The 9,744-nt window shown below is 36.3% G+C and overlaps 1 protein-coding gene across 2 annotated transcripts in view; it reads right to left on the bottom strand.

The window, feature by feature from the left end:
* Positions 1 to 1,508: 1,508 nt before the first annotated feature.
* LOC107741324 (short transient receptor potential channel 4-associated protein-like) overlaps positions 1,509 to 9,744 on the bottom strand; it is a 13,021-nt gene continuing 4,785 nt past the window's right edge. The window contains exons 10-19 of one of the 2 annotated variants that reach the window (XM_016554030.1): positions 9,074 to 9,202; positions 8,918 to 8,976; positions 8,725 to 8,826; positions 8,546 to 8,629; positions 8,365 to 8,455; positions 7,625 to 7,765; positions 7,414 to 7,525; positions 7,211 to 7,323; positions 2,327 to 2,533; positions 1,509 to 2,236 (exon numbers count right to left, since the gene is read on the bottom strand). In XM_016554030.1, the coding sequence (XP_016409516.1) occupies positions 2,099 to 2,236; positions 2,327 to 2,533; positions 7,211 to 7,323; positions 7,414 to 7,525; positions 7,625 to 7,765; positions 8,365 to 8,455; positions 8,546 to 8,629; positions 8,725 to 8,826; positions 8,918 to 8,976; positions 9,074 to 9,202 (1,176 nt within the window). In that variant the 3' untranslated portion in view covers positions 1,509 to 2,098. Of the gene's footprint in view, positions 2,237 to 2,326; positions 2,534 to 7,210; positions 7,324 to 7,413; positions 7,526 to 7,624; positions 7,766 to 8,364; positions 8,456 to 8,545; positions 8,630 to 8,724; positions 8,827 to 8,917; positions 8,977 to 9,073; positions 9,224 to 9,744 lie in introns of both variants that reach the window. The other variant, XM_016554029.1, reaches the window with a different exon arrangement.

The following is a 9,744-nucleotide window of genomic DNA, read 5'->3' on the forward strand; positions in this document are numbered from 1 at the left end:
GACAAGCCTAACCAGGGAGACTATAGCTACAATCTGGTTAAGCTGTTGTCGTCAGCAGGAAGACAACAAAAGACCGATTAGATACAATAAATTGTAATTATAATTTAACTTAAAAAGTAAGTAATATAAACTTGATGCAGGAAGATATATATAAAAATATTTTTAATTAATCTAACGGCCAGATAGTTACATATAAGCTTGCATACATGTAATATTTCTGACATTTAGCAGGCCTAGGTTGCTTTCATTGTATATATCCATCTTAATATTATTTTGTACTAATGAATAATCAAATAAATGTAATTAATTGAATGTAACAGAAAAAAAGTACCTCACCTCAAAAAACGCGCCATTCCGACCACAGACCCTGAGCGATAACTGAAGCTAACATTCCTAACTCCATCCGATTTAGTCACGCCGTGTGTTGATATGTCCACAAAGCATAATGGTGAATGGAAGAAGAGGAAGAGATTAAAACGAAAGGGGTTTAAAAAAAAATAAAGCTTTGTTAAATTGTTGTGTTGCCAACCTAACTCAGCAGGCAACCTGGTCCGGAGGAGAAGAAAAGAGTCCAAAATAATTAACCATGGTTTTACCACAAATAAAACCAAAAAACATGGTTATTATAGTTAAACCATGGTAACCACACATTAACCATGGTTTTGCTACTCTAACCATAGTTTAAAAATGGTATTTGTAGTAAAACTGGTTATACAAATGGTAATCAATACACACACACACACACACACAAAAACATGGTTGCTACACTTTTACTACAATAAAACCATGGTTCATTTTATTAACCATGGTTTTAGTGACACTGCCTCTCTGGTATGGGCTGTTGTTTTTGATTTATGAAGAAATAACAACTTGCTTAATTAAGTTGATCAGCGTAGAAAACAAAAAGTGTAGATTACTTGAAATATGAAGCCAAATCTTGCTGCAAAATCATATCTTTTAAATAATCACATTCTTTTACAAAAATAATCACAAAGTTTAAATCTTAAACCTGGCTCTAAATCCTTGCAGTACCATGAAAGACCTGATTTTAACTGATTACCATGGTTTTTTTACTCTAACCATAGTTTAAAAATGGTATTTGTAGTAAAACTGGTTATACAAATGGTAATCAATACACACACACACACACACACACAAAAACATGGTTGCTACACTTTTACTACAATAAAACCATGGTTCATTTTATTAACCATGGTTTTAGTGACACTGCCTCTCTGGTATGGGCTGTTGTTTTTGAATTATGAAGAAATAACAACTTGCTTAATTGTGTTGATCAGCGTAGAAAACAAAAAGTGTAGATTACTTGAAATATGAAGCCAAATCTTGCTGCAAAATCATATCTTTTAAATAATCACATTCTTTTACAAAAATAATCACAAAGTTTAAATCTTAAACCTGGCTCTAAATCCTTGCAGTACCATGAAAGACCTGATTTTAACTGATTACTTAGTCTACTGCTGTAGCGATACAGACAGAAACATGCTTGAGATAAAACGTCTTTATTTTCTTTTGATGCTTCTCTCTTCTTTTGATGCACTCTGTGAGTTCGGGGCTGAAAAGTTAAATTTTTAGGTCAAGTGAGAACTACATACATAATAACATAAATATACAGGTAGTATGTAAACTAAGCCAATCACCAATATTAGACATTAGAATGTCCCTGAAATAGCCGTTTTTGTTTTTTTGCAGTAAGAGGCAGTGAGGCTCTTCCTGACTACTTCTAGGAGTTTGTCATTTCTGGATGTGTAAAACAAGCCAACCTTCATGGGGCGAGAGAGCTCAGCACTAGATAACAAGACAGCTGTAACTCTATGGACCAACTGAAAAACATCCAGACTGTAGATTGTGCCACTGCAAACACAAACACACCTAGTCGAATTACATATTCCCAAGAACATTCATTTCATATGTAATACTTTGAGCCAACACACATTCATGCTATTGAACACAAGCAGATCAATACCCTCGGCGCCATGAATACCCAGATACACTTGCACCCACACACACTAGGTCTAGGTCTGATAAACTTAGGCATGATGTAATTCTGATGTAAAGAGAGTCCTCTCAGTCTCTATAGTCACAGCTCCAGGAAGTCTCTGTCCAGGTCCCTGTAGGCTTCATCAATGTAGGTGGCAATAGCACAGCGTGAACTTCTACCAGAGCCCAGCAGCACTGAGACCGTCTCCATCCAGTAGGTGAAGGGAATACAAGAACTCTGTTTTTGGAAACAGACAGAAAAGTTTATGCCTTAACAGCTCATAACGGTGACAGAATGTGTGTGTTTGGTCAATCGAGCCGAGCTCACGTTCTCCAGGCAGGTGCTGTCCTTGTCCTTGTTGAGGTAGTGGTGCTGCCAGAAGCGCAGCAGGTTGTGGAAGTTGTTGAGCAGACAGCCGGGGTATTTCTCTGCATATTCCTTCTCTTGCAGTGCGCTCAGGTAGAAAGGCAACTTGCCCCGCCTCCGTGCCAGCATCAGAATCACCAGACTGGTGTTCAGACAGCTCACGTTCTCCTGTGATTGATCAAAATCAGGGCAATCAGTTTTAAAGGGGACATCAGATGAAATTTTCGCTTTTTTTGCATTTAGTTAAACTTCAGCCATGTCTGCCAGCTCAGAAAACTGAAATGAAAACACGCAGCCTGTTTGTTATGAGCTGCATGAGTCTGAAACAGTGTCATTCAGAGAGCTGCTTCAATGTGCAGCCGGTTTCTAAGTAGATAGCTAGCAATTTGAATAAGATCTTCTCCAAGCCATATACGGATATATTCACACATCTTGTGTCGACACGCCCGACGGAAGAGAGGGGTGGGATGAGCAGTAGCTCATTATCATTTAAAGAGACGTGCATCGAAACGGCTCGCTGTGAGCAGAGCTGTTTTTGACTAGGTTAAAAGGGTGTTGTTTTACATGACCATTCAGGAATTTTAACCAAAGTATGTTACAGACATTTCAAGAAGACCCTAAAGAATCATACCAACATGTGGAAAATGGGCATCCGATGTCCCCTTTAAGGGACAATGATATATAATAAAAGAATCTTAAAAATCAAGTTTTCAACACTTGCTCCAAGTTTAAAAAAATGTAATCTTTGTATTAATGTTGGTTTTGATGTCTCTAAAACTGTCATGCGTTGAAACTAGGATGTCAACGATCGATTAATTGTCAATAAGAAATGTAATCGATTATAGCTATCGATGGTTGATTAAGCAAGGTAGTTTTGGGGTGTGTGCGGCTCATGCGCAAAACACGTGCAGCAGAAGCGGCTGTGAGTGACTGTGACGAGGCTGGATCTTTTACGCAAATAATTCACAATGTACAAATTACGCTTTTAATGTGATCCAAACTTTAAAAATACATTAAAATATAAACAATACAAAGTCCATCAACATGGAAAGCAATGGAAATCACCGTTTGTAAATGGTCAGAAAAGCGAATAATATCTTCAGCACGAGCGAGACATTTATATTGTTGAGCTGTTGAGGAAAGCGAAAGTGAATACCGGTGCGTGTGACATGCTGAAAAAACACATTTAAAAAAATTATATTAAAGGGTTAGTTCACCCAAAAATTTTAATTAGACTCTGTTTTACTCACCCTCGAGGCATCCTAGGTGTATATGACTTTCTTCTTTCAGACAAATCCAGTCGGAGATATATTAAAAATTGTCCTGGCTCTTCCAAGCTCTATCATTGAAGTCAGCGGGTGTTGCAGTTGAACAGTCCACAAGTCGTCAAATAAAGCGTGGGCATTCATAATAAAACACTGCTCCGGGGGGTGAATAAAGACCTGTAGTGAATCCATGCGTTTTAGTAAAAAAAAAAAAAAATCCATATTTCAAACGTACTAAACACTTTTCTCTCACTTCCGATATCTGTCATATGCGGAAGCCGTTCCGACAGATGACGCAGCACGTATGCGCAGCACGCGCGCCTCTGAGATGTGCTAGTCTCGCGAGTTTGTTTACAGGATCAAAGGAAGCAAAGTTTCCTTACTTTAGCAAAGGAAAACCAGTCTCCTCTTGGTTTAGATCGAAATCCTCCGACATTTTTCTTTACAAATCCTCGGTATGTACTTCTAATTCATTACCGCCGTTTTGTTTTGTTCTCTCTCCATATTCGTCACTAATCACGCTGCGCATACGTCCTACATCATCCGCCGGAACGGCTTCCGCGTATGACAGATACCTAAAGTGAGAGAAAAGTGTTTATTACGTTTGAAATATGGATATTTTTCTTACAAAAATGCATGGATTCACTACAGGAGGCATTTATTCACCCCCCGGAGCCGTGTGAGGCATGTTTTATTATGGATGTGCGCGCTTTATTTGACGACTTGTGGACAGTTGAACAGAAACACCCGCTGACTGCAATGATAGAGCTTGGAATAGCCAGGACCAGTTTTAATATAACTCCGACTGGATTCGTCTGAAAGAAGAAATTCATATACACCTAGGATGCTTCGAGGGTGAGTAAAACACAAGCTAATTTTCATTTTTGGGTGAACTAACCCTTGAATAACTAATTCCTACAACTAGTTAATTCTTAATTCTTAATTCGTGGCCATGGCATCTTTGATTTCCCCCCTCACATATCATGTCCAGGGCTCTGTACAGATAAACTTGACGTGCCTTGTCTAACAAACACAAACTGTGTTAAAATTGAATGTGACGAGAGATAAAGTCTGAAACCCATGAGATAAGATCTGTCTATAAAATAATTAGGTTAGACTAACAATCTGTCGTTTTGACAAGGAAAAATTGTCTACAGTATTTTTATTTTTACTAGAGATGCGAAAACAGAATTATGATACAATAAGTCATTTAATATCACCCTAACTGTATGTATAATCTACCGGGTGACGTGGATACATATACTCTTTTTTCCAGGCATGTCCCTAAAACATAGTCCGGTCTGGATTTCTAAAATGTCTTGGGCTGGCAAACATGAACAGTAACATCTTCAACAGATCTGATAACAGGCACTCTGAAAGGGAAACGCTTGACATTTTCCAGTATTAATCATATTTGGTGTGAATGGATGGGGCTGATAAGAGCTTGCGTTTGATTGAGACTCGGACAGCAGCTAAGAACACGGAAAGGAACCAGCACACATTACAGTGAAGTCGACACGACAAGCATATTGATCAATGCATTTGAAATGCGACTAGGTGTGTCCATAGGAGTGGAGCTAGTGAAACACACGCCATGCATTGAACATACACAGAAGCATTATGCTCATTCAAACAGCACCTGTCATGTGCCCTCAGATTTTTGAGCTAACTGCATTTTAATGTAACTTCCAAAAACAATATTGACAGCAACAGAAACAAACTTTTCCATTAACAGGTGGTATTATCTCATCCTCCCAGGCATTTTTTTTCACTTAACATTTCTTTCTACTTTATTCCTTCCTTTCTATTATTATTATTATTATTATTAGCATATAACCTAAATACTATCCCAAAAAAAAAGGCCTATATAGGCCTAGCCTATAAATTCCTGTAAAGAGAACCCGTAACCCGTTATCAGATCTGTTGAAGATGTTAAATGTCCATAATAAAGAGTATATGTATCCATGTCACCCAGGCTATACATACAGTTAGGGTGATATTAAATGACTTAACCCGTGATATAAGATTTTGTCAATATTACCCACCTAAGTCATTCATCCCACTATCAACCCACTACAAATGTACACTTCTTGTATTTCGTTTGGGCACCACAAGTGTCACTGTGGCCTCAAAGCAGTCAACTCGCCTACTCTGGCTTGATTGCTATTCCTGAGGTAAAACACGCCCTCCTCATTACCCTACGGGCAAAGAAATGTAGAAATAAATAAATGTGGAAATAAATAAATGTATAAATAAAGAAAAAATAAAATGTGATAAAATAAAAATATAAATAAGTAAATAAAAGTATAATAATTATTTATTAATGTATTTATTTAACTTTTCTTTGTATTTTTATTTCTATATTTATTTATTTTTGCTTTTTTTTAACATTTCTTTGTATATATATTTTTGTATTTATTTATAATTTTGTCAGGTTTGGTATTCCATAGAATCCATAGTATCTCTGTCGTAGCAACCACCGGTGGAAGCGGTTTTCACTGACCGGCAAAGCCTTATGCGCTGTAGTTATAACTTAATTTTAAATGTCAATAATGTTAAATGTAAACATTGCTATTGTGTTGTACAATACAACAACAAGCACCGTGAAATCATTTTAGAAAGGCGCATTCAGCAGTCTCCGTGACAGGATAGGAAACAGCCAACAGTAACCTCCATTTAAAGTAAAATGATGCCAAACGTAACTACGGCGTGCGCACTTCATTTCATCAAATTATCATAATCACATCTATTCATTTTACAATCCTACTACTAGGCTTTTATTTAGACTAAAAACCATTTCATTTGGGTGAGGAAGCTGGTGTTTTGAGTGCCATTTGTACATCCTGTCACTGCCGGTGACTGTTACTGCAATAGATGCATTTTGAAGTATTAAGGTTAACAATTAATCGATTAATTGATTGTTAATTTAAACGACAATCGATCATGGGAATGCTCCCATGACATCCCTTGTTGAAACCAGTACTAACATTTTTCTTTCCTTCCATTTTCCTAACATTAACATTTTTGAATGTACTGATCTTAAACATTATTTCAGGACAATTAAATTATGGTTATTACAGAATAAAAAATTTTCATTCAGAAATGAAAAAACTCATGTTACCCTACGTATGCAATGCATTTTTAGCTTAGTCATTATACAGCTGTTTAACAAAGAAAGTTATGCAAAAATACCTTTATAAAAATCGAGAAATCAAAATAATGACCAAATAATTTGAAATATAGAGAGGAGCTCAGCTAAAACACATCTACTCCTTACGGTGCTCACTAGTGCCCCCATCATTCTTCATAAATGTAGTAGTTTGGACGTCACCATCATTAAAGTGTGTGGAATAAAGGATAAATAAAGGATACAGAGTTGAACTGTCATCCACTCAACTGCACAAGAATGATTACTTCAATATGTAAACTGACATGCAGGTGCAAAGGACTTCAGCTAAAATGAATTGGATCTCTTTTGCTACTGCTCATGTGCCAGTGATTACCCCTCCCTGTGTCAATGTTGGCTCTCGTGCCATAGGTTGTCAACCTCTGACACAAGAAATGAAATCTTATAACTTGCCTGAGTGAGGGTTTGGACATTGATGATGCTGGTCAGTCTAAAAAGGAAGGACAACCTGTTTTCCACTTGAGCCATGTAGGACAAGAGGCGACACACTGAAAACACTTCAACCACTGAGAAAAAGAGACAAAGAAACACATTTTTAAAAACTGACTCATTTTTCATCCATCTCTCAATTAACTGTTCATTCACTTGAGTCAAACCTTTCATATCTTTAGTCTGGCTCTCAAAGCGGTCTAGAGACAGGACTATACATCGTACCAGCATGTTAGAGTCTACCAGGGAGCTGTTGATCTGAGTCAGGAACATCTGAAACTGAGGTGTCAAAAGAGAGAAAGACAGATTTGAGATCTACTGGATCATTTCAGTGTGTTAGCCATAAGAAAAATCACAAGGGTCTGACTGTAAACCTACCTTCTCCTCAGTGTTGACATATTTGTTAAATCTTTTGAAGGCATCGATGTTGAACTTCATAAGCTCACCAAGTAGGTCAAAGTAGCTCTGAAGGACGTCATGTGACTTGCAGCCACTGTCGATGATGCAATATAGAATATGCTGAAAGAAGAGAATTATGAGATGGCTTAATAGTCCTATAACTGTTGTTCAAAAGTTTGGGGTTGTAATAAGTTTGGTAAAATTTCGAAAGATGTCTCTTATGCTCATCGAGGCTGCATTTATTTGATCACATTTATTTGATTTAAAGTAAAAAAATAATATTGTGAAATATTATTACAATTTGAAATAACTGATTTCTATTTTAATATATTTTAAAAAGTAATTTATTCCTGTGATGAATTTTCAGCAGTTATTACTTCAGTCTTCAGTGTCACATAATCCTTCAGAAGTCAGTCTAATATGCTGATTTGATGCATTATTATCAATGTTGAAAACAGTTGTGCTGCTTAGTATTTTTGTGGAAACCATGATAGTTATTTTTTTGCAGGATTCTCTGATGAATAAAGTTTAAAAGAACAGCATTTATTTGAAACAGAAATCTTTTGTAACATCATAGATGTATTTAACGTCACATTTGATCAATTTAATGTATCCTTGCTAAAAAAAAGTATAAAAAAAACCTGCTGAACCCAAACTTGCTGAACGATAGTGTATGTTCACACAGACAATGAAATGCATTACACACATATTTTGCCCACCTCTAACAAGCCTCTTCTGAGAAGGAAAACTTGATCGGCATATGATGGCGTTCCTCTCAGAAAACTCTCCACTGCTCTTGCCTGCCAAAACCTGAAGCGAGTTGTGTCAAAGTCATGGAGAATTGGCATGGAACCAGCAAAGTTGAAAGAAGACATTACAAACTGTAACTGAAGATCTTACCTGAATGAAGAATCAATTGGCTCTTTCCTCATGACCGAGATTAACCGTGTAAGAAGACCTTTTTTACCATCACAGACAAGGTTTCTGTAAAGCAATTAACCAAAGTTAATTTACCAGCCATTCAAAACTTGAGAATAAGGAAGCAATCAATTAATATGATATGAAAAGGGTCCTCATGCCTGTCTGTGTTATTCAGTGCCTCCATTTCAATGATGTTTGCATTCAGGTAAATGTCACTCAGTTCATTCAGCTCCTGTCCACTTAAAAGAAGGTATTTATTCCTGTGAACAATAAAGAAAACATTTAATATCAGTCCAGTTCATTTTTCTCTGTCTCTTATTATTTAGTGTTGCATCTCTTTGTGATACCCACTCATGGTGGTCACTGAAGCTCTGCAGCAGCCTGAGGAACTGGATCTTGAAAGAGATCTCCTGATGCAGAGGGGAAAAGAGCTGTATTCTCACACTGTAACCAACCATATGTAAGAGTCAATGAAATAAGTCAGAGTAATAAAGGGCTGCTCCTTACTGGACTGCAGTCACAGTTCTGGTTCTGCCGATGTAGGACATGACCAGACGTCTGCCTTCTCCAGATCAGTTTATCAAACAGGTTATTGAGACCTGGAATTAATTTGAACTCTGCCAACATTCTGTGAACCTGAGTTACAAGAGTAAAAATCTATGAAAAAAAAAAAGTTTCCAAATACTCTACCTTTCAAAAGTTAAGGGTCAGTATGATCTTTTTTATTTTTGAAAGACATGAAAGATTTCTATTTCAAATAAATGCTGTTCTTTTTAACTTTCTAATCCTTGACCAAAAAGCATAATGATTTCAACAAAAATATTAATGAGCACAACTTTTTTCAACACTGATAAATATAAATAACGTTTCTTGAGCAAATCAGCATATTAGGAGGATGACACTGAAGACTGTATGAAGACATTTACAATCCAACGTCATAATAATGAAAATTCAGCTTTGAAACCACATGTAAAAAATACATTTTGAAATATATTTAAATATAAAACAGTAAATATGTAACAGTTTAAATTGTAATGTTCCATAATTAATATTACTGTTTTACTATATTTTTGATCAAAATAAAAGCATGAGAGGCTTTTATGAATCATGCTTTTATGAAAATAAATGCATCATTCATATATAAATATATATATATATATATATATATATATATATGT

Source organism: Sinocyclocheilus rhinocerous, unplaced genomic scaffold, assembly GCF_001515625.1.
Source record: "Sinocyclocheilus rhinocerous isolate Xijiao unplaced genomic scaffold, SAMN03320098_v1.1 scaffold1758, whole genome shotgun sequence".
NCBI lineage: Eukaryota > Metazoa > Chordata > Actinopteri > Cypriniformes > Cyprinidae > Sinocyclocheilus > Sinocyclocheilus rhinocerous.